The 24,354-nt window shown below is 43.6% G+C and overlaps 1 protein-coding gene across 3 annotated transcripts in view; it reads left to right on the top strand.

Annotated features, from left to right (window-relative positions):
- The window catches only part of RABEP1 (rabaptin, RAB GTPase binding effector protein 1), a 97,551-nt gene that overhangs the window by 34,016 nt on the left and 39,181 nt on the right, over window positions 1–24,354 (top strand). The window contains exons 2-4 of one of the 3 annotated variants that reach the window (XM_032432138.1): window positions 991–1,119; window positions 20,809–21,012; window positions 22,390–22,550. In XM_032432138.1, coding sequence (XP_032288029.1) covers window positions 991–1,119; window positions 20,809–21,012; window positions 22,390–22,550 — 494 coding nt within the window. Of the gene's footprint in view, window positions 1–302; window positions 1,120–20,808; window positions 21,013–22,389; window positions 22,551–24,354 lie in introns of those variants that run through there. The other 2 variants (XM_032432140.1, XM_032432139.1) reach the window with 2 other exon arrangements.

Here is a 24,354-nt window from a genome sequence, read left to right as displayed (position 1 = left end):
CTTTGAAAACCACATGGAAGAAATTAATGAGCCCGAATCTATTACTCATAGATAAATCATTGGTGCATTTTTTCCAGTCTTTTCTGTATACTGTAATTGAGGACTGGGTTGGGGAAGGGTAGGGCCTTCAGAGATAATTTCAGATCATGGTTAAAATTGTAATAAATTGTCATTATCTGGAGTGGTTTGTTCTAGAGAGCTGGGACCTCTGCTGCCTCGGTGTTAGGCAGTGGTGGGTACTGTTAGTGCCAGCCGGGATCTCCCAGGGGGGCTCGGGGTGTTGCTTGGTGGCTGGGTGGGGCGGAGGAAGAGGTGGGGCTGGAGTCCTGCATCTCCCTCCTCTTGCCTGAAGCAGAAGAACCTCTGGGTTTCATCAGGACAGGCGTTTATTTAATCAGCTGCAACCAAATTATGTAGCCCCTGAAGTCAAAATGTGTCCCAGTCCCTGACACACCCCAATTACCATGAACCTACAAACCAGATAATCTCCCATTGAGAGTTCGTATGTAATATACAGTTCTGAAAGGGTTTTTAGTTATGATTTCAGTATAATGGTAATGAGTCCTCTTGAAATTGGGAGAATAGTTTAGGCTGGTATGGCTTTCCTAATCAGAAAACCTGTTAAATTTTGCTTGTAATGCTTGAGAGAAAGCAGAGGTAGCAAGATTGGGCCCCAATACTCCAGTATTTAGTAACTCCAGAAGTAGACTGACATTCTGCCAGTTATACTGAGGGACTTTAGAAGCTCTCTTTTGGGAAGTTTGCCTCGTGTGATTCTCCATATATATGCTGTTGCACTTTACATGAGTCATTCATGGTGTGTATTGTCTAACAAGTGAAGATTAGAATTTTCTAGAATATATTGGATCTTTGGAAGAAGCTTGACTACTTGTTTCGTTATAGAAATGTGCAGCTAGAATACTAATTTATTCTTGTAACTTAATTTATAAATAAAAGTTATTACTTGTTAACTAGTATTTTTTTTTCCAGTTTCTCTTCAGCAACGGGTAGCAGAATTGGAAAAAATTAATGCAGAATTTTTACGTGCACAGCAGCAGCTTGAGCAAGAATTTAATCAAAAGAGAGCAAAATTTAAAGAGTTATATTTGGCTAAAGAGGGTAAGTTCCTAAGTCTCTCTCTAACCCCCCATACTAAGACTGCCTTAAAATGTCGAGTTTCTTGATAGTACAATGTTAATTTTATCTTTGAACACACCTTGATTTTATTTGTATTTACACTGTAAGCTAGAAGCGTATTTAGAGGTTAGAGTTAAGAATGGAACTGATAGAACACGTTGGAAAATGCAGGGTTCGGGTTTTTCCTGGTCTTTGAGCTTCACAATGATACGTAACGTAGGTAGGCTACGGCACCCTGGGACGCAGGGCTCTCGGTGCTCTTCGTGCCTGAGAGAGTCCAGGCGAAGCGGACTGGGGTGTTCGAGAAAGAGCCTCGGCCATGTCACAGATTGTCGCACACACTGACACTTCATGGAGTCGATCCCGCAGATGATCCCTCACTTATCAGCAGAGACCTAGGACCCCCTGTGAGGCAGACGCGGTGCTGGGTGCTGGCTGTGAGGAAGGAGCTGGAGTCACTGGGACCTGTAACTCCTAGAACTTGACCTCAAGTGAGGAGAGAAGCATACGGGGCAGGTACGGGGGCGTATCGAGAGGGCCTGGTCCTGCAGGGTAAGGACAGGGTTACATGTTGGGCATTGACCTCGGAGAACACGGCTGTGGCTCCCGCAGCGCTCCCCCCCCCCCCCCCCCCCCCCCCCCCCCCCGGTGGTTCCCAGAGTGTGGTTGCCCAACAGCAGCATCGGCGTCACAGTCACCTGGGACACCTGCTGGAGATGCTCCGTTTGGGGTCCTGGCTCAGGGTCCAGCAGTTGGTGTTTAAGCCGTTCTTCAGGTGATTCAGATGCTGGATAAAACCTCCCTGAGAGCTCGTTAGAACACCGTGAGTTGGGGCAGGGCCCGAGAATCTGCATTTCCAATGAGCTGTAGGTGCTTGCAGTACAAGGACCACAATTTGGGAGCCGCTGCTAGAGACTGGTGATCACCCAACTTTTAAATATCACTTTATGGAGGCACTCCATACAGTAATTACATACACCCCTCGTACCTTTTTTAAAGTTGATGCTTAAAATTTTTTATTTTAAATTTAAAAAGGTGCAAAAGATATAAATTCTATATTATTGTCAACACTAAGAATTTAAAACTTCATGCTCTTAAACATATCCAGCAGAATCGATGATTTAATATCTATCACCATTCATTTTAAAAAATATGTGAATAAGCTCTTTAGCAGAAGTTTTACATTTTTTCCCCTCTTTGTGTTGGGTTTTCAGTTCTACATCTCCCTCAGAATTGTATTCTAAAAAGTTATTTTTTTTCTTTTTTTAGGAACACAGGCTTGAGTGTGCATCAGAATTTTACTTGTAGGGTTTGTTAGAGCAGAGATTGTGGGTCTTCCCCCCCAGAGTTTCTGACTTACCAGGTCTGTGGAGTCCTGGAGTTTACACTTGTAGTAGGTTAGCAGGTGGCGCTGATGCTTTGGCTCAGGGACCATACTTCGAGAGCCACGGGTGATACTGGATGCTTGAAAGCCTTTTTTAAAGAAAATTTTATCAGACTTCTCTGTGACAGAAATTACATGCTTATTTCTTCTGCACTGAGTTACCATTACAGTTATTAATAAGTGCACAGTTGGTCACACTGTAAATATTTTATACGTTTAAAATATAATAAAGTGTAAAAATTATTGGAAATGCAGGTCTTATGAGAGACAATTGGGTCTCCCTCCCAATTAAGTCATAACCTCTGCGTGAATAATATTTACTTGTAGAAAAGGATAAGTTTCAGGTTTTTTTTTTTTTTTTTAAAGATTTTATTTATTAATTTGAGAGAGCACAAGGGGGAGTGGGGGAGGGGTAAAGGGAGAGAGAGAAACCCAAGCAGACTCCCTGCTGAGTGCAGAGCCCAAGACGGATCTCGATCCTAGGACCCTGGGATCATGACTTGAGCCAAAGGCAGACGCCTAAGAAACTGAGCCACCCAGGCATCCCCAGTTTGTTTTTTTTTAATAGATATGAGTGCTGAGAACCCTTAGTCTCATAAATAAGTAGATGGAAATAGGTTTATTTTATTTTATTTTATTTTTTTAAAGATTTTATTTATTTATTTGAGAGAGAGAGAGAATGAGTGTGAGCATGAGCAGGGGAAGGGACAGAGGGAGAGGGAGAAGCAGACTCCCTGTGGAGCAGGGAGCCCAACGCGAGACTCGATCCCAGGACCCTGGGATCATGACCTGAGCTGAAGGCGGACGCTTCACCGACTGAACCACCCAAGCACCCTAGAAGGTTTACTTTATAGTGATGATTATTCCATTCTCTTAAACTTTCTGAATTATATGTTAAGTCACATAGTCCTCAGCTTCAAAAATATTTCTGTTCTATTGGCTGGCAACTCGATTAGGCTTCCTTCAGTTTTGTTGAAAGCAGACTTTGCAATCACCTGACCTGCCAGAGATTTATAACCCACTTATTAGTTATTCATTTTTTATTACTGTTACTGATATTTTAAATTATCCCTCTGGTTTGATATGGGAGAGGAGTTTTTACACTGTAGGACAGTGACCCATAGTCCGGTTCAGGATGGGTGGAAGGCCCGTCTCTTGTTAAGTGGGAGAAGGCTGTTGAGGAAAGGGACATGGGCACAGAGTATCTGCACTCAAACCCTACTCTGTTAGGGAATAATACTTATGAACATTGAGGATCAAGAAGTTGATTCCTTTAAAACAATATGTGTCTATGAATCCTTGAAAAATCTTTGTGTGCCCCAGGGGTATATGTTCCCCACTGAAGATCACTGCCCTGCAGTGATGTTCTTCAGACTACAGGTTGTAACCCTTTGATGGATAAAAAACAATTAAGTGGGTTGTGACCCGTAGTTTAAAAAAGAAAAAGGAATAGAATGGAAAATAACAGCACAATACACTTGGTAAGATTTAGTTAAGTAGAGTCACACGGGCTGTTTTGTGTCAGTGACACGTATAGGTGTATGTATAGAGTTGTGATATGAAATACGTTTTTTGCTGTGGGTTGTGGTCAGAGAAGTTTGAAAGCCAGTATTCCATGAGATGCAGCGTTCTTAGGCCTCACCGAATGCAGCCGCGACTTGCAAAGGCTTGCTGCCTGCATTACGCGATGGGTTCCGTGTTCCTGTGGCTTGTGGGAGGGCTGTTTCCGTGTTTGATTTGGTTCCTTCATAGGCCGACACGGAGATGGGAAAGCTGGTGTCTCCTATCTCGGCATGGTGGCACTCTGCAGGTTACCGTGGAGGTAGGGATGACTGAGATACGGTGTTATCTTAAAAAAAGTAGAGTCTTCTGGAGCAGATAATACATTTTGCACAGTATCATCGTTTGAATATATGTTGAGTGTCATGATAAAGAAGTTATGTTCAATTCTTCAGTGTGTTTTATGACTTTGTTAATTCTCCCTTATAAAACTTATTTCAACCTTGAATTGATGAGGCACCACTTTAAACTGTGCAGTGGTGTGTCCTTGTCAAGAGGACCTGTGATACCTTTAATGTATATGCAGGGCGTCATGGCAGCAGGCCTCTGACGACCAGTTAGAGCTCACTGCCGGACTGGCGGGGACGTCCTGTTTTCCCTCCTCCGCTTACACCAGCAATCCTTTTTATAGCTTTTTCTTTCAGTCTTGACTTATTCAGTAAACTCAAGTTAATCTTGCCCCAAGTGTATTCATTTTATTTTCTGGTTTCCTCTGTCCCCAAATAAAGCTGTTAGGGCTTCCTTTGTTTTCTTATTTTCTTCTTTTAAATTATAAAATGGACTTTCCTAGAAGATTCTGAAGAAATGAAAATGACCAAGCACCTCTCATTTCTGAAATACATGATCATTCGCAGTTTCTATCTCTGATCCAGACAGCTTGCAATGTGGGTTCATTCAAAAAACATCATTGGTATGTTAAAATTGCTTTAAGGACATCTAGGCCTAATAAATAATCTGTATGTGTGCTGTTGTATCTTTACTATCTGGACTTCGTGGTGAACTCCAGCTGGCCGTTGAGTTGAGGTAACTTTTCACAAAATTTCAAAAGGAATAGTGTGATCCTTTTTGAGAGTTTTTGGTGTCATTTCTAAAGAAAATGCATAGTGTGTAAAAGGTAAATGTTGATTCAGTTTCGGTCTTGGCTGTTTGCCTATGTCTCAATGGAGATAAAATTTACGATGTCCTCTAAAGCGGAGCTTCTATTACGGCATCTGCTAGGAAGTGTAAGCCTAGTCATTTATGGTGGTTGCAGATGGTAGCAGTAGAAGTCATGGATTTGACATGTTCAGCAGTCTGTTTTATCTTTCAGCACACCAGGTCAGGGTAACTCTGGAAGTCCAAATATCCGTATTTTCCCCAATAGGAGCAGCTTTTGCTTTGGTGGTGTAATAGCTGTGCTTTTGTATTTGGAGAACAGCTGAAGTATAAGTGCAAACAGTAATGATGAATGCTAATAAGAGAGATTATTAGCTTTGGACTCCTCTGACTGCCTCTTCCTGCCTTAGTACCTACTCTTTTCTCAGCTGACTTCTCTGGGAATGTTAAAGTATTTCTGAAAGCTTTGTTGCCTTTCCACTGAACTTGAAGGAAAAGTATTTAGCTTTTAAAAAGAAGTATTTGATTTGGCTTTCTTTTTTAGCCAACTTCAGTATACAGCTTGGCACTCTAACGGGGTTTGTGTTTTGGAAATCTTCAGTCTTGGGCAATAAGAGAAAGCCTGTTACATGAAGCAGCAAACAAAAGGCCATAGAGTTCTGAATTTGAAGGAAAATAGTAGGGATGTAGCACGCGTTAATCACCAGAAGACTGAAGTTTTCTAGGGGTGTTCAAAAGGATTTTATATGTGCTCATAATTTCTATAAAGCTCGGATGCTGACTAACTAGAGTTTCAATAGTTAGAAGCTAGGGTAAGGAAGATATTTGTGGTCCAGATGCCATAACCTTGCACTTAGATACGGAAATAAAACTAGGGTATATTAAATAAAATTAAAGGCCATTAGAAATCTTAGAAACAACAAATAAATTGAAATAAGGTAAATAGATGGTTTAAACTATAGATAAGGCACAGAGATTTTAGTAAATTGGAAAATGGTATTTGGGAGTTCTCCCTCTCAGTGAGACAGACAGAGAAGCCTCAAAGAGCAGTTGATGTAGAGGCTGCAGTGAGTCTCTAACACATTTCTAAAAAGAATTGCAGGAGAAGACAGTGGAGGGTGAAATATTTGAGGAGATAATAACAGGTTTTTCAGGGATTAAGAAAAAAAGTGAGTCCTTAACATAAATGCTGAGTATCAAGTAGGTAAGTGATAGTAAATTCGTATTTTGGTATATCTTAAGCTATAGAACACCAGAAATGAAAAGAAGATATTGAAAGCTAACAGAAGTAACAGTTAGGTTGTCGGGAGATGCCACATAAGCAAAATCAATGGCAGGAGACAGTGAGATATCTTCAAAGTGCAGAGAAAAGTAATTCTCAACCTAAAATTTTATATGTAGCTAAATTATTCAAGAATGAGAGCAAAATAGGTATTTTAGGCATATAAAAACTTTATCACCCACATAAATCACCAGATGACATTTGCAAGAAGAAGTGTAAACACAGGGAAAATATAGGATGAAAGAAACAATACCAGCCATAGAAACAGATAAGTCTGAGTATAAAAAACAAAACCAAAAAACTTCATAGCTCATGTTAGGTTTTAAAAGAAGAAAGTAAAACAAATGAGACAGTAATAACAAGATTGGGGCCTAAGGCAAAACACATTGAAGGAATATAGAGGCTATCAAACAATCTACCAAGAAAATAAGACAATCATTGGGGTGTGGCTCAGTTGGTTAAGCATCTGTCTTTGGCTCAGGTCATGATCCCGGGGTCCTGGGATCAAGCCCAGAGTTGTGCTCCCTGCTCAGCAGGGAGACTGCTTCTCCCTCTGCCTTTCCCCGTGGCTTGTGCTCTCTCTCTCATTCACTCTCTTTCAAATAAATAAATTAAAATCTTTAAAAAATAAAAAGAAAATACGACAATAACGAACTTGTATACACCTAATGAAATCGCCATGACGTACCATGTAAAACAAAAGGTGATAGAATTAAAGGAAGAAATCAATAGATGCACACAAAGGAGATGTTTAACATTGTATCAATTGCTAGATCAAGCAATAGGTAAAGATAGAATAGCTTTGAGCAACAGAATTTTAAAAAGCTTGATCTAGGAATTCTATACCCAACGAACCAAAAATGTTCATTCCTTTTATATTCATAAGGAACACAAAAAAATTGTCTATGTACGTATATCTCAAGGACTCAACATATTTAAAAAAATCAGGCTACCTAATGCTGTTAAAGATTTTAAACAACAATGTAAATGTTTTTTAAAAGTTTGGAAACTAAGAATGCATTCCTATTGCTCTTAAGTTAAAGAGCAAATCACAATGGAGATTGCAAAATCTGAGAATATGGTGAAGATACTTGTGGGAAGCAGCTAAAACAATACTTAGAAAGTAAGCTTTTAACTTTAAAAGTATTTATTAAAATTAAATCATTAAAAGACAGTGAGAAAAATAAATAAAAGACAATGAGAGATTGAAAAATAAATGATCTGGGGCTCCTGGGTGACTCAGTTGGTTAAGTGTCTGCCTCCGGCTCAGTTCATGATTCCCGGGTCCTGGGATCAAGCCCCGCATCAGGCTCCCTGCTCAGTGGGGAGTCTGCTTCTCCCTCTCCCTCTGTTGCTCCCCCTGCTTATGCTCTCACTCTGTCAAATAAATAAATAAAATCTTTTAAAAAATAAAAGAAAAAGAAATGATTTAAGTGTTCAGCTCTGGAAGCTAGAAAAAGTGAACACAAAGAAAGTAGAAGAAAAAATAATAGAAATTGATGAAATGGAAAGCAAAGTTAATAGTTAAGAAGCTAAATAAAATCAAAAGCACATCTTTTGGAAAAAAAAACAAGAAAGAAAGTAAGACAATTACTGATACAGTAGAACTGTAAAAGTATAAGAATACTGTGTATGTCTGTGCCCAAAATCTTGGATATTTAGTTGAATAGTATCCCAGGAAATATGAATTGCCAAGATTACCTCAAATAGAAAACCTGAATAAAGCATAACCATAAGAAAAACTACGTCAGTAAACAGAATTCTTATTTATAAAAGATGCCACAGGCATAGGCAAATTTTGTTAAATCCACAAGGAAAATGTGTTTCTTTTATATTCTGTGTCAGAAACAAAAAGAGAGCCATCCATTTCATTTTGTGGGATTAGGCTAACCTTGATACCCAAACAAGAAGCACTAATGCTAGTATACAAATAAGCCAATCTCACTTATGACCATAGAGTTTAAAATCCTAAATAACAGTGACTTCAGTAGAATGTTTAAAAATAGTACATTATGACCATGCGTAGTAGGAATGCAAGGATCGTTTAACATGAGAACATCTGTTGATGTAACTCACTACATTAACAAAGTAAGAAAAAACAGGGCATTCAGTAAAATTCTTAACACCCTTTAGTAATGAGTTCATACTAGTTCTTAGCAAACTGGGATGGAGGGGGGCCTGCCTTAGCCTATGAAAACATTTTTAATAGAAACCAATAGCCTTCACTTAATAGTGAAATGAGATAAGAAAGCCTATTATCAGTACTTCATTTTTATACTGGAGGTCCTCCTAGCCAATGCAATAAAATAAAAAATAACGAGTTATAAAATTTGGAAAGTTAAGGATAGTTTTGTCTCCATGTGGAGTCCATATGGTTATCAACATAGAGTAACCAAGAGAATCTACACGATTAGAACTAAAGAGATCAATATAGTAATGTTTCTGTGTACCAGTAACTAATTAGAGAAGTAATAGAAGAAAAAGAAATTCTGAAAAAAATAAAAGACAAATAGAAAAAAAAAAATCAGAATTTTTAGTCACTTGGGAATACGTCTAACAAGGTTGTGGGAAACCTTTATAGAGGAGAATTATAAAACAAGTATTGAAGTACATGAAAGGAAACCCTGATAAATGGAATGTGATGCCACGTTCATAGGTAGAAAGACTCTGTGTCGTAAAGAAGCTAACTCTCCTCAGTTTGTAAATTCAGAGCAATTCCAATTAAAGTCTCAGTTTTCCTTTATGGATCTTCAGACTATCTTCAGTTTTACAAGAAAGAACAGGATCAAGAAAATGCTGACCTACTATTATCGAACCACTGATTTATAGGAAATACCACGAACGAAGGAGCAAGTTCAGCTACGTTACAGGTATGCAGTTAGCAAAATCCAGACTGCAGGAGGCACGGAGGGCAACCTGGTTTACCCTATAAATAAATTCCAAGGGAAAAATGAGGTGGAGGGGAAACCTATAGATGAAAAGAGAGTTAAAATACATATTGACTAATTTATGGACCTTATTTGAATTTTGACTCAAAGGGTTGAACTATTAAAAAAAATTTAGACAACTGGACTTTTCAACACTGAGTGGATGTTTGATGGTATAGACATCGTCAAATTCTTTTTTTTTTTTTTTTTTTAAGATTTTTATTTACTTATTTGACAGAGAGAGAGAGCGAGAGCAGGAACACAAGCAGGGGGAGGGGGAGAAGCAGGCTTCCCGCTGAGCAGGGAGCCCGATGCGGGGCTCGACCCCAGGACCCTGGGATCATGACCTGAGCCCAAGGCAGACGCTTAATGACTGAGCCACCCAGGCGCCCCATTTTTTCAGACATTGTCAAATTCTTTCAGCTGTGAAAATGATCCTTACAAAGTGATATTAGCCAGAAAAAGACAAATAATGTATGATTCCACTTATGTGAGGTATCTAGAATAATTAAACTTCTATAAACAAAGTAGATTATGGTTGCCAGGGGCTTGGAGGAGTGGGAGTTGTTGAATGGGTGTAGTTCAGTTTTTTAAGATGAAAAGTTGTGGAGATGGGTTGCACAACAATGTGAATACTTTTAACACCACTGAACTGTACTCTTAAAAGTGGTTAAGATGATAAATTTTGTGTGTATTTTTAAAAAATGGTCCTTATCTTTTTAGAGATACATGCTGAAGTATTTATAGGTAAATGGTAAGTTTGGGAGCCCCATTTCTTGTTAACATGCACCACAGACCCATTCCCCAGCAAAACTGGTGAAAATTTTTTTTAAAAACAACCACTTAAAGTCTACAGAAGTGGTCCTATAGTGGATGAAACATTTGTTCAAGAAAATATACTAAATCGTGGTAAAAACAGAGAGTCCGTGGCATTTGATCCATGAACTGCTCCCTTTCCCTCCCCTTCCAGCCTGGTGTTACAGAAACACCACTCCAGGCAGATGATGCCAAGAACACAGGTCTCGTGCTCCCCCCCAGCACCCGGTTGACGACTACAGAACCTTCCTCCCCACCCCCATGCAGCTACCTGTTGTAGAGGTGAAGTTGCAGTTGAGTGTGGCTGAGGGCTTGAGCTCCTTTCCTCTGCCCAGCCCCCGCTCAGGGTGGAAGCTGTACCTTGGGTGTGGTGTTCTGGGGGGAGGGTCTATGACGGGAGAACAAAGCCAGGGAGACCAGAGGCTACCGCTTCCATCTCCCCAACCCAGTGTCCTGTTCCTAGCTTAGAAGAGTCCCAGCAGTTAAGTGGAGTTTGACGGATATGGTCAGGGAAGGAGACACTCAGAAGGGAGCCCTGCGACTCTACCGTCGCTCCAGAGCGACTCTGCTCGTGCCCACGGCACACCTCCTGAGGGGCGACAGCAGCAGCCCCCTGCTGCGCGAGGGGGCAGGAAATCAGTTTACATGAAAATCCAGCCAGCTGCTAGACAAACAGCAGATGACGACGAGAAGCCGGTAAGAGGCTGGGGCGCACTAGCACCAGAGGTGCTGCAAAAAAATGTCAGTTTTGGGGCGCCTGGGGGGCTCAGTTGTTAGGCGTCTGCCTTCGGCTCAGGTTGTGGTCCCAGGGTCCTGGGATCGAGCCCCGCATCGGGCTCCCTGCTCAGCGGGAAGCCTGCTTCTCCCTCTCCCACTCCCCCTGCTTGTGTTCCTGCTCTCGCTGTGTCTCTCTCTCTCTCTGTGTCAAATAAATAAGAATTAAAAAAAAAAAATGTCAGTTTCAACAACAACAACAAAACTTGAGATAAGAAGCAGGAAACTGTTATCCATACAAAGGAAAACGTGCAATGCCTGTGAGAGTAACCAGATGTCAGATTTAATGAAGACTTCAAAGTTGTCACACATACACTTAACCGAAGAAAAGCATGCTTAATGCAGTTAAGTGTGACAGTGTTTCATCGAATGGAGAGTATCAGTAAAGAAATGAGAACAACCAAGTGGAAATTCTGAAGTTGAAAAGTGCAGTAACTCAAATGGAAAGTTCAGTGCAGGGGCTCCGCAGTAGATTTGAACTAGCAGAAGAAAGAATTAGTGGACTTGAAGATAGGTCACTTAGGATTATACAGTTTGAAGAACAGAAAGAAGATAGAAACATGAACAGAGCCTAATAGAAATGTGGGACATCATTAAGTTTGCCAACATACGTGCAATGGGAGGGCCAGAAGGAGAGGCGAGAGAGAGAGAGAGAAAAAATGTTAAAAGAGAGATAATGTCTGAAAATTTCCCACATTTAATTAAAAGTGGTAATCTACGTATATACGAAGCTCCTTGAACTCAAAGTAGGATAGAGACATGCAAAGGTATCTACACACAGACACATCATAATAACAATGTTAAAACCCGGAGACAAGGAGAAAATCCTAGAAGGAGCCAGAGAAAGACAGCTTCTCGCCTGTTAGAGAATGTCGCTGAGGTTAACAGGTGACTTCTCATTAGAAACAGAGGCTGGGAGGCAGCGGGGTGACATTTTAATTGCTCAAAGGGGAAAAAACTTAACCAAGAATCCTATATCCAGCAAAAGCATCTTTCAAAGAAGATGAAATAAAGACATTATCTCAAATAGACAAAAACTGAGAAAAATTTTTCCTAGAATATTGCCTTATTGAGAAATACTAAAGGACATTCTTTAGCTGAAAGCAAGTGATTCCAGACAGTAATTTGAATTTACATGAAAAAAAGGGTGCTTGGTAAGATAATTGTGCAATTATAACAGTATAAATATTAATGGACTGTAGAAAGCAATGATATAAGGGGCGCCTGGGTGGCTCAGTCGTTAAGCATCTGCCTTTGGCTCAGGTCACGATCCCAGGGTCCTGGGTTTGGGCCCTGCGTCCAGGCTCCCTGCTCAACAGGGAGTCTGCTTCTCCCTCTCCCTTTGCCCCTCCTCCCAACTTGTGTGCGCTCTTGCTCGCTGTCTCAATCTCTCTCATGCTTTTTCTCAAATCTTTTTTAAAACAATGACCTAAGCCAATGTGTATATTATTGTTTTTATTGGCCCTGTAACATATGGAAATGTAATATATTTGCCAATATCAGCACAGAGGAGTTGGGTGGGAGGAAGGCTACATTAGACTAAGGAAATGACACCAGATAGTAATTCCAATCCAAAGGATCAACTGAAGAAAGCCAGAAATGGCAAGTAAGGTTAGTATAACACACGCTATAGATACATACTTGGTCTCCTTTCTCCTCTCAGCTTCTTTCAGAGAAAATTGTATGGAACAGTAGTTACAGCAATGCATCATTGGGTTGGTAGCATATACAGATGACAGCGTATAAAATAGTAACAGTGTAGACATGGGAAAAGAAAAGGCCTGTAGAGGAGTAACCTTTATTTTGTGGGAATTGTATACATTAGAAGTAGGAAAAGAAGTAAAGCTATTTCTATTGTCAGATGATGTCTTTTATATAGAAAATTGAAGGGAATCCACTGAAAAACTATTTAAACTATTTTATGAGTTCAGCAAGGTTGCAGGATACAAGATCAATATACAAAAACCAATTGTATTTCTTTTTTAAAAAGTTTTTATTTAAATTCCAGTTAGTTAACATACAGTATTAGTTTCAGGTGTACAGTATAGTGATTCAGCACTTCCATACATCACCCAGTGCTCATCACAAGTGCACTCCTTAATCCCCATCACCTGTTTCACCCAACCCCCTGCCAACCTCCCCCCGCCGGTAACCACCAGTCTGTTCTCTATAGTTAAGAGTCTGTTTCTTGGTTTTCCTCTCTTTTTTTTTCCCCCCTTTGCTCTTTCTTTTTTTTTTTAAAGTAAGCTCCACACCCAGGGTGGAGCCCAACATGGGACTTGAACTCACCACCCTGAGATCAAGACCTGAGCTGAGACTCAGAGTCAGACGCTTAACCAGCTGAGCTTCCCAGGCGCGTCTCGTTTGTTTTGTTTCTTAAATTCTACATATGAGTGAAATCAGATGGTATTTGTCTTTCTCTGACTGACTTGTTTTGCTTAGCATTATATTCTCTAACTCTATCCATGTCTTCGCAAATGGCAAGATTTCATTCTTTTTTATGGCTGAGTAGTATTCCGTTATACACACACCCCCCCATCAACCGCACCCCACGTCTTCTTTACCCATTCATCATTCGATGGCCATGTGGTATGTTTCCATAGTTTGGCTAGTGTAGATAATGCTACCATATACATTGGGGTGCATGTATTCCTTTGAATTAGTATTTTTGTATCTTTGGGTAAACACCTACTAGTGCAATTGCTGGATCATAGGGTAGTTCTATTTTTAATTTCTCCAGAGTGGCGGCACCAGTTTGCTTTCCCACCAACAGTGCAGGACGGTTCCCCTTTATCCACATTCTCACCAATATCCATTGTTTCTTGTATTTTTGATTTTAGCCATTCTGACAGGTTGCGAGGTGATATTTCACTGTAGTTTTGTTTTGCATTTCCCTGATGATCAGTGATGTTGAGCATCTTTACATGTGTCTGTTGGCTGTCTGGATGTCTTCTTTGGAAAAATGTCTGTTCATGTCTTCTGCCCATTAATTGGATTATTCATGTTTTGGGTGTTGAGTTATATAAATTCTTTATAGATTTGGGGTACTAACCGTTTATCAGATGTATCATTTGCAAATATCTTCTCCCATTCTTAGGTTGCCTTTTAAGTTTTGTTGATTGTTTCCTTCACTGTGCAGAAGCTTTTTATTTTGATGTAGTCCCAGTAGTTTATTTTTGCTTTTGTTTTCCCTTGCTTCAGAAGACATATCTAGAAAGAATTTGCTACAGCCAATGTCAAAGAATAGTTACTGCCTATGTTCTCCTCTATGATTTTTATGGTTTCAGGTCTCACATTTAGGTCTTTGGTCCATTTTTTAAAAATATTTATTTATTCATCAGAGAGAGAGAGAGAGAGCACAAGCAGGGGGAGCAGCAAAGGGAGAGGGAGAAGCAGGCTCCTCGTTGAGCAGGGAGCCCGATGCGGGGTTTGATCCCCAGGACCCTGTGATCATGACCTGAGCTGAAGGCAGACGCTTAACCAACTGAGCCACCCAGGCGTCCCCTTTGGTCCATTTTTTAATTTATTTTTTGTGTATGGTGTAAGAAAGTGGTCCAGTTTCATTCCTCTGCTGTCCAGTTTTTCCAACACCATTTGTTGAAGAGATACTCTTTTTCCCGTTAGATGTTCTTTCCTGCTTTGTCAAAGATTAATTGATCTGTGGGTCAAACTGATTGTATTTCTATACACTTGCAATGGAACTAAGGAAACAATTCTATTTCTAGTAGCATCAAAATTACATATTTAGGAAGAAATTTAACAAAATAATTGTAAAACTTGTACCTTGAAAACTTTAAAAATGGTGTTGAAAAAACTTAAAATGATCTAAATAATTGGAAAAGCATTCTAATATGTTCATATATCAGAAGACTTAAAATTGACAATACCCCCTGATTGACGTACAGATTTAATGCAGTGTCTTTCATCGTCTCAGTTGCCTTTTTTGTAGAAGTGGACAAGCTGATCCTAAAATTTATTTGACAATGTTAGGAATCCAGAATAGCCAAAACATTCTTGGATAACAAGAACAAAGTTGGAGGACTCACATACCCTTCTTACAAAGCAACAGTAATCAAGACGGTGTGTTGCTGGCATAAGTACAGGTAGTAGTTTCATGGAGTAGAGTTTAGGGCCCTATTCTATGTATGGTCAGTTGATTTTCTACAAGATGCCAGAATAATTCACCTGGGAAAGAACCATCTTTCAACACATTGTGCTGAGACATCTGGGTATCCACAGTACAAGAATGACATTGGGCCCCCAGAGTCTATACAGATTCACCTGGAGTGTGTCAAGGACCTAGGTTTAAAAGATAGACTATAAAAACTCTTAGAAGAAAACCTAGGGATAAATCTTTGCGACCTTGGAGTTAGGCAGTGATGTCTTAGATAGGACGTTATAAGCCAAAGCAACCAGTGAACAAGTAGACAGAGTGGACTTCATCAAAATTAAATGTTTCTATGTTTCCAAGGACACTATCAAGGAAGTGAAAAGACAGCTCACTGAATGGAAGACATTTTTGCAAATATTGTATCAGATAAGGGACTTCTATCTCTATATATCAGGAACTCTTACAACCTAAGTAGTACAGAGACAACTCAGCTAAAAATGGTCAAAAGGTGTGAATAGGTGTTTCTACAAAGAAGATGCACAAGTGGCCAACAAACACATGATTAAGATGCTCAGAGTCATTAGCTATCAGAGAAACACAGATCAGAATTACAGTGACATGCCACTTCACACCCCCTAGGATGCCTATATCAAGAAGTCAGTTAATAATAGGTGTGGGTAAGGATGTGGAGAAATAAGTACCCTCACACACTACTGGCAGGACTGTTAAATGGTCCAAAGGTTTGGAAAGTAGTCTTTCAGTTCTTAAAATGGTTAAACATAGAGTTAGCACTTGACCCAGAATTTCAGTCCTACGTATATATACAAGAGACGAGAAAGTGTGTAGCAGCATTATTCACAATAGCCAAAATGTGGGGAACAACTCAAATGTCACCTGATAAATGGACATATTATTTTTATTATTCCTGCATAAAAAGGAGTGGAGTCCTGACACTACAGCAGGGATGAGCTTTGAAAGCGTCATGCTGAGTGACGAGCCAGTCACAGAGGATCACATGTGATTACGTTTCTGTGAAACATCCAGAGTAGGTAGATGGTCCATTAGTGGTTGCTTGATAATGGGGGGCTAGAGAGTTGGGAGGTGATAAAGAGCCCTGGGTTTCTTTCTGGGGGGTTAAAATGTTCCAAAATTGATTGTGGTAATGGTTGCCTAAGTCTGTGAATATATTAAAACAGGTATCACTACACATCTATTATAATGGCCCAAATCTAAAACACTGACCTCACCAGATGCTGATGATGATGTACAGCAATTAGAACTTTTTTTCATTGCTGGTGGGAATACAAAATGGTATAGTCACTTTGGGAGGTAGTTGGGCAGTTTCTTACAAAACTAAACATACTCTTAGCTAACGTGATTCAACAGTTTTCCTCCTTAGTATATACCTGAATGAATTGAAAACTCCTATCCATGCAAAACCTGCACATATTTACTAATAATTGCCCAAACTTGAAAGCAATCAAGATGCCCTTTAGTAGGTGAACAAATAAGCTGGTACATCCAGACAGTGGAATATTCAGCATAAGAAAGATGGAGCCATCAGGGGAAGGAAGCTAATCAGAAAAGACTGCATACTATAGGATTCTAACTATGAGACATCCTAGAAAAGGCAAGACTATGGAGACAGTAAAATGATGAGTGATTGCCAGGGCTTAGGAGGGAAGGAGGAATGAATAGAGCAGAGAGGATTTTTAGGCAGTGGAACTCTTCTGTATGATTCACAGTGGCGGATACTTGTCATTATACATTATCCTAATGTAGACTATGGGCTTTGATAATGTGTTATTGTAGGCTCAGCGAGGATCTCACACGTACTGCTGTGGTGAGGGGTGTGGACAGTAGGAGCTTTTGTGGGGGTGAGGCAGGGAGTGTATGGGAACTCTGTACCTTCTGCTCAGTTTTGCTGTGAGCCGGACATTGCTCTACAAAATAGGGCGCCTGGGTGGCTCAGTTGGTTAAGCGACTGCCTTCGGCTCAGGTCATCATCCTGGAGTCTTGGGATCGAGTCCCGCATCGGGCTCTGCTCGGCAGGGAGTCTGCTTCTCCCTCTGACCCTCCTCCCTCTCATGCTCTCTGTCTCTCATTCTCTCTCTCTCAAATAAATAAATAAAATCTTTAAAAAAAAAAAAAACAAAATAAAGTTCATTAGTTTAAAAAAATGTCTGAGACTTGTCTCATCATAGTGTGCTGTGGATTGCACATGGGGGGATGGGGCAAGACTACCCATAGGTCTGCGATTGCTGGAGCTGGGTAGCGGGTTCATGAGGCTTATAATAATAACTTCTGAATCTGGTAGGGGACATCTCCCCACTTCATTCAAAACTATGGCGTTTTTATTAAACTATGATGGAAAACCTTGTATGTGTACAAGAGTAGACAAAATAGTACAAGTACTGCTGTATTAGGCTAGACAGTGTAGATGGCGTTGTAAAAATGGGAACATCCGTATGGAAAAGGTAGATTCGTATTCCACACCTGCGTGCCCACGAAGGTGATAGCCGATGTATTGGTACTGCGGTGTTGCTGTTAACGAATGAGGTAGTTACGTGGATTAACAATCTCAGAAGCAGTGTTGAGGGATAGAGGTGATTGCAGAAGGGTACCAGGCTGTGAGAGCATTAAGGTTTAAAAACCTGCAACAGAGTATAGGTGTAAAATATGCATGGTCATGATACCTCCAAATTCCTGATAGTTGTTACTTCTGAGGGAGGTGGGGCATTTGTAATGTTTTATTTCTTAAAAAGAAATTGAAGCAGAAGTAACAGTAATATTAAAAATTGATGAAGCTCGGGCACCTGGCTGGCTCAGTCAGTGGAGCACGTGACTCTTGATCTCGGGGTCATGAGTTCGAGCCCCACATTGGGTGTAGAGATGACTTAAAAATAACACCTTAAAAAAAATGATGGAACTAGGTGATAGGTAGTAAGTGTCCATTACAGAGTTCTGTATATTTGTCTCTATGTTTGAAGTAGTCTATAAAGTGTTAGTATAAACAAATAAAGTGTCTTGTTTGGGTCCTAATTCAAACAGATCTTCCAAAAGACATTTTTGTGGCAGTTGGAGAAAATTTTACTACAGCTTGGGTATTAGATGGTATCAAACGTGTTAGGGGTGACAGCAGCACTGTGTTTGTATAAGGAAATATCCATGTTTTTAGAGATGCATGTTGTAGTATGTTAGACGATGTTATATTGTTTCTGGGGCTTATTTTCAAAATACTTCATAGAAAAAGGATAGTTGAAATAAATGGGGCCAGATCTTGGTGCATCTTGGCGATGGGTACGTGAAAGATTGTCTTACTAGATTCTCAGTTTCAAAGCATGTTTGAAAATCTTTATCACTACATATACAAAACCAGAATGGATAAATAACTGTTCTTTAATAATAACTTGTTCCACTGGCAAACAGATTTGAAATGTTTTGGTACAGAAAATGGTTTTTCTAACTTTTAACTTCTGTTTCCTCATTTAAATATATATAAGTTAATATGTAGCATATAAATAGATCTGATCTAAATATACATAAAGCAAGTCAGGAACAAAATTTGACCTGGTCTTCCTTCAGGCCCTCTGTACTGCTTTTAACTCTGTGGAAACATGCCACAGATTAGTATTTAGGCTTGGTACTTGCAGTTTTTCTGTTCACAGTGACAACATGATAGTGTATATATAGCTCTGGGTAATTTTCAGTAAGTAAAAAGGAGCGGGGATAATCAGCATGAGCAGGTGTGAGTGTACAGACTTGAGCCTCAACAAAATTGTAGCTCTCAGAAATGAATGAGGTATTCCAAAGATAATGCTTTTTCTTTTATTTCACATTTTACAAAACACTTTCACACTCAGAATGTGGAGCTGACACACACAGCTTTCCTTCTGTGGCTTCGTGTGTTTAGTCTCGGGGTCACTCCCACGCAGCCCCTCACTGTTTCCTACCTGTCTGTCTTTCCTTCTAGAAAGGCATTCCTTTCTACAGTTAATGTTCTTATCACTTTCTCAGGCTAGAGAGAGAGAGGAGAGAATCTCAAGCAGACTCCCCGCTGAGCCTGGAGCCTGTGGGGCTCTGTTCTTCCACTCCGAGATCACGACCTGAGCTGAAACCAAGAGTCGGAGGCTTCACCGACTGAGCCACCCAGGTGCCCCCAGAATGTTTTACTAGCAGTGCCGAAGCGACGTGAAACAGATGTTGAATGACTTTACTTAGGATTAGCATGACCAGTGTTTCCCATTACCCAGACTGCCAAATTTAATTCCTGCGTGTTTGAGAATGATGAATGTCCTCACGATGTTGAAAAGTTCTTCAATATTATTGATTTGATTTTTTCGAGTACTTAGAAATCCATGCCGAGGAGTGTCGCCGCTGTCCCAGCTTGAGGGCTATGGGGTCCCTTCACGTCGTGCGGCGGCCGGTAACAGGGTCAGGTTGTAAGTCAGACTGCTCTCCTGGCCCAGCAGCTCAGTTACTGCGGTCTGTAAAGGAAAACGATGACTTTGCATAAAGATGCATGGTTCTTCTGCATAAATCTCTTCTTAGATGGTGAAAGACATGGCAGTGTAAGTTAAGAGACAAACAGCAGACTGGGAGAGCTTTCTAAGAAAGTAGAGTCAGTATTCGGTGTATGTAAAATACTCTTCCCAATCGGAGGAAAGTCGGTTCATTAGCAGCCCAGGGAAAGGCTATCACCAAAGAAGAAACACGGGCATTAATAACTGTATAAAAAGATACTCAGCCTCACTACTGAGGGGGAATAGAGATGACAGCTGTCAGCAGCTTCTTCCCATGACGTTGGCAAGGGTTTTGAGAGGTGGAGAGCAGGGACTGTCGGTAAGTGTACAGGGAACAGGCCCACAGAGCCCCGCACACTGTTGGCAGGCTCACCCTGTGCGGGCGTCCATTTGGCCAAACATACGCCCTACCTGGGCTTAAATCCTGCAACTGGCACATCAGATGAACTTCATATTTAAGAGGTGGTAAAGGGGTGTGGGGAAAATTCATCCTGACTGTAAAAAATCCTTGATCTTGTATAGCTGCTGTGTACTCCGGCTTTTTTTCTCCTCTGTCAACGGTTTCTTGAATGTTTACTTTGTGCAAGTGTTGTACTAATAAGCATTTTCAATAAATTGTTTTATCATTAAAGCAGCCTTCTAAGATGGGTGTTTTTAATCCCTGTTTTGTAGGTGTGGAAACTGAGGCCAGAGAGGTTAAATAAGTTCATTAGCCAGTGGGTGAAAGAGCCTCAATTTAGCTTTAAAACTATGGCCTTAGTCAGTCTCTGGTTGGATAATTAACAAGTAATGGATTAGTGATACCGTGCATACCTTAAATTTTGTCTCTGTTAAAATAATTTCATTTTGGGGGTGCCTGGGTGGCTCAGTCAGTTGAGCGTCTGGCTCTTGGTTTCGGCCCAGGTCGTGAGCTCAGCGTCCTGGGATCGAGCCCGGCTCGGGCTCCCTGCTCAGCGCGGAGTCCGCTTCTCCCTCTCCCTCTGCTGCTCCCCGCACTCGTGTGCGTGCGCGCGCACTCTCTCTCTCTCCCTAAAATCTTTTTAAAAAGTGTTCATTTTCTAAGTTAACATTTTAAAATTCAGTGCTAATTCCTTCCTTAGAGTGGTAAGATCATAAACGTAATGCTTCCGCCCTTCCTGGGGACGTCGGCCCGAGCCGCGCGGACCGCGCTAACGGAAGGGCCCCTCCTCTCTCCGCAGAGGACCTGAAGCGGCAGAATGCGGTGCTGCAGGCGGCGCAGGACGACCTGGGGCAGCTGCGCACGCAGCTGTGGGAGGCCCAGGCCGAGGTGGAGAACATCAAGGCCATCGCCACGGTCTCCGAGAACACCAAGCAGGAAGCCATCGATGAGGTGAAGAGGCAGTGGAGAGAAGAGGTGGCCTCGCTTCAGGCCGTGATGAAAGGTAAGACCGAGAACGCGCCGTTGTGCCGTGGTCTTCTAGGACCGCCGCCGCCAGCGGGGCCTGCGCGGTCAGAGGGTGACCCCCGCGCCCGGAGCGTCCCTGTGGCGTTGTGCGTGACCGCGTCGGGTGCGCTGTCCTCCGTGAGGGGGGAGGCCCGCGGAGCCGTCGGCGGCCGCCGTCTGCCTGCGCCGGTCTGCTGGCCGAGGCTTGCCGGGGCGTGTGCGGGGCTGTGGCGCCGAGCGGGGCTGCGCCCACCGGGCTTTGCGGCGGCGGGGGGGCCGGGCTCGGCTCCTCTGGGAGCCCCGGGCACGGCGGGGACGTCGCACGCGGGGCCCAGTCGCTGCCCACACTTCGTCACTGCCCGTCCGCTCCCGCGTGGCCAGAGGGGGACGCTTTCGGGGCAGGTGAGGCTCGCGGTGTGGCTCCTCACGGCGGTCTCCGCGGGCCGAGCGGGCTGCCGGCCTCTGGCCCCGCAGCGGAGGAGGAGCCGCGGGTGGCCTGCGTTTCCGACCAGACGGCAGCGAGCCGAGCCGGAGGAAGCTGCCCCCGAAGCGCTGGGCTCCCGAGACCCGTTTCCCTCGTCCTGTGGATGTGCCATAGCGGCGCCTCTCCCCGCACCTTGGCCGGCGTGTCCCTCGGCCGCGGTGGACGACTGGAAGCCCGCGGGCGCCCACGGCAGGGGCTCTCCCGCGCGGGGGCCCGTTCTTCCCTCGGAGCGCAGCCCGGGCGGGGGGACTCCGGGCCCGCTGCGGCCCCGCGACGGCGCCTGCCCCGCTGCTCCGGGCCTCCGACCCTCGGCGTGCGGCTTTCACCGCCGTCTCCGTGTGGCTGCGGGGTGGCTGCTGCTGCTCCGTCGCCTCAGGGAAGCGCACCCCTCCCGTCCGTGCGCCGTGTGCTCGCCGGTCACTGCGAAGGCGGCCGGGAGATGCAGCTGTTCCGCCGGGCCGCTGCCCTCTGACACGGAGCCGGGCTTGTGTCGGGAGCCGGTGGGCGGCCGGGCGCGCTTAGCCCGGAGGGGCCTCAGGCTGTCTGAGGAGACAGCCACCTCACGGGGGCCGCGGAGCCTTCGTCTCAGCTCAGAAGCCGAGGGACGCGGCCCGTTCCGGGCGCGCCTCCCGTTTCCCACACGCGCCGGCCGTGGACGGGGTGACGCCGCGGTCTGGCGGACGGGGTCTGGCGGAGGGGCCGGCTGTGCGGCACGGCCGGGTCGTGGAGACGAGGGGTCCGGGCCTCGGCGGAACTGCGCCGCGAGAACCGGGAAGCGGGCCCCGCTTCAGCTGCCGCTCCGCGTCCGTGCGGCCTGAGCGCCCCGCCAGCGCGCCCGGACGCCGCTGCTCCCGCTGCCGGCCGCTCAGACCGCGCCGCGCTGTTTTGCAGAGACCGTCCGCGACTACGAGCACCAGTTCCACCTGCGGCTGGAGCAGGAGCGCGGCCAGTGGGCGCAGTACCGGGAGTCGGCCGAGAGGGAGATCGCCGACCTGAGGCGGCGGCTGTCCGAGGGCCAGGAGGAGGAGAGCCTGGAAAACGAGATGAAAAAGGTACGAGGGCACGGACCCGTCTGCGGGCGCCCCCGCTGACACCACCGCGTTCCGGCGGCCTCCGTCCGGGCCTCCGTAACCGGGCGGGGGCCGGCCGGAGCGGGGCCGCGGCGCCGGACTTCCGGCCTCCCTCCGTGGGCGGTGCCTTGTGCCGGAAGTGCCGCCCGGCCGCCGGGCGCTCCCGCAGATGCCTGCGTGCGCGGGCCGCGTGTCCGCCGTGAGCGCGGGGAGGAGGCCTGGCGCGCGGGGCGGTCGCGGGGACTCTGGTCCGCCAACGTGGGCGCAGCCGTGCACGTGAAGTCACGTACTGTGTAAGGCAGTGACCGGATCGTGACTTCTGACTTCATTGCGGTTGATCCTCCTCTTTGGTTCCGAGCCCTCAGTGCGTACGAGGACTGCTGCTGTGCACTCAGCTTATTTGGTTCTTATAATAACGTAAAAATCACCTCAGAACCCAGCGCCCCGAATAGAAGCTTTAAGCACGAAGAATAGTTTTCTCCGTTCCGTCTTGTTCCAGGACGAGGCTGTAGTTCAGCGTGTCCACGACGAGCCGACCGCGGAGTCAGTCACTGACAGTGCGGCCCGCGGCAGCCGCCGTCCCCACCCTCCCCGAGGAGGTGCTCGTGTGTGGTGCCCTCCCGGGGCGCTCCGGCGCACGGCCTAGCGGGACACCGTGGTCGTTTTCGTTCTTCTGATGCGTTCACGTCCGTGATTTTCATAACCTGCCACGTCACTCTTAAAATTTATTTTCAAAATAAACTTTGTTTTTCAGAACGGTTTTATTTACAGAAACTCTGTGAATGAAGATAGTTCAGAGTCCCATATACCCCGCTCCTGGTTCCCCTGTTACTAGTATCTGTTGTTAGTGCGGTACATTTGTCACGACTAATAAACCGGTGTTGATTCGTTCTCGTTAACTCAAGTCCATGCTTTGTATTCAGACGTCACTCATTTTTACCTAATGTCCCTTCTTTACTGTTCTAAGAGCTCTTGCACGGAGCCACGTTCGTGATGCTGTGGGTCTCCTTAGGCTCCTCTCGACCGCGACAGTTTTTTAAATTTTCCTTGTTGTTTTGCTTTTTTCTAAATTTTTAAAAAGATTTAATTCCAGTATAGTTCACACAGTGTTATACTAGTTTCAGGTGAACAGGATAGTGATTCAACGCTTCCGTGCATCACCCACCGCTGCTCATGCCCACAGGTGCCCTCCTTAGTGAGTTTTCCTTGTTTTTAATGACCTTCATTTAAAAAAAAATCATCTTTACAAGTTTTGTTTCTAATGATATTCAACACTTGTGGGGTCACCATTACATCAGTAAATAGCTCAGTCTGTGTTAAATTCTTTGCTTCTTCCCTCCTTTTTTTTCCTGCTGATTTTTATCAGCAGGCCTCTGTAAGTATCCCAAATTAGTCTTGACTGAAGATATTTTAAGCTCATATGTCTTTTCCAAACAGGACTTAGTTAAAAATAAAATAAATGATGAAGTGACTCTTTAAGGACTGGAAAACAAAGTGAGTCCCTCTTTTCTGAGAGACATGTTTTTTGGGAAAAATTTCCATGCATATTTGGGCATATATGATATTTTTCCTATTATGAACACCTAGGGATAAACTTGAGCTCTTTTAAATTTAGTGAATAAGGTTAATTTTCATTTTCCCTAGAAGGATAAAAGGTAACTTTTTGATTCTACCTTTGTTTCTGTGTATATATACACACATACACCATATATATACACATACCCATTATACACACATACATACACACATATACACATATATACACACATACACCATATATATACAC

Source organism: Phoca vitulina, unplaced genomic scaffold (assembly GCF_004348235.1).
Source record: "Phoca vitulina isolate PV1807 unplaced genomic scaffold, GSC_HSeal_1.0 scaffold47, whole genome shotgun sequence".
In the NCBI taxonomy this organism is placed as follows: domain Eukaryota; kingdom Metazoa; phylum Chordata; class Mammalia; order Carnivora; family Phocidae; genus Phoca; species Phoca vitulina.
This window is presented reverse-complemented; position numbering and strand designations above follow the sequence as displayed.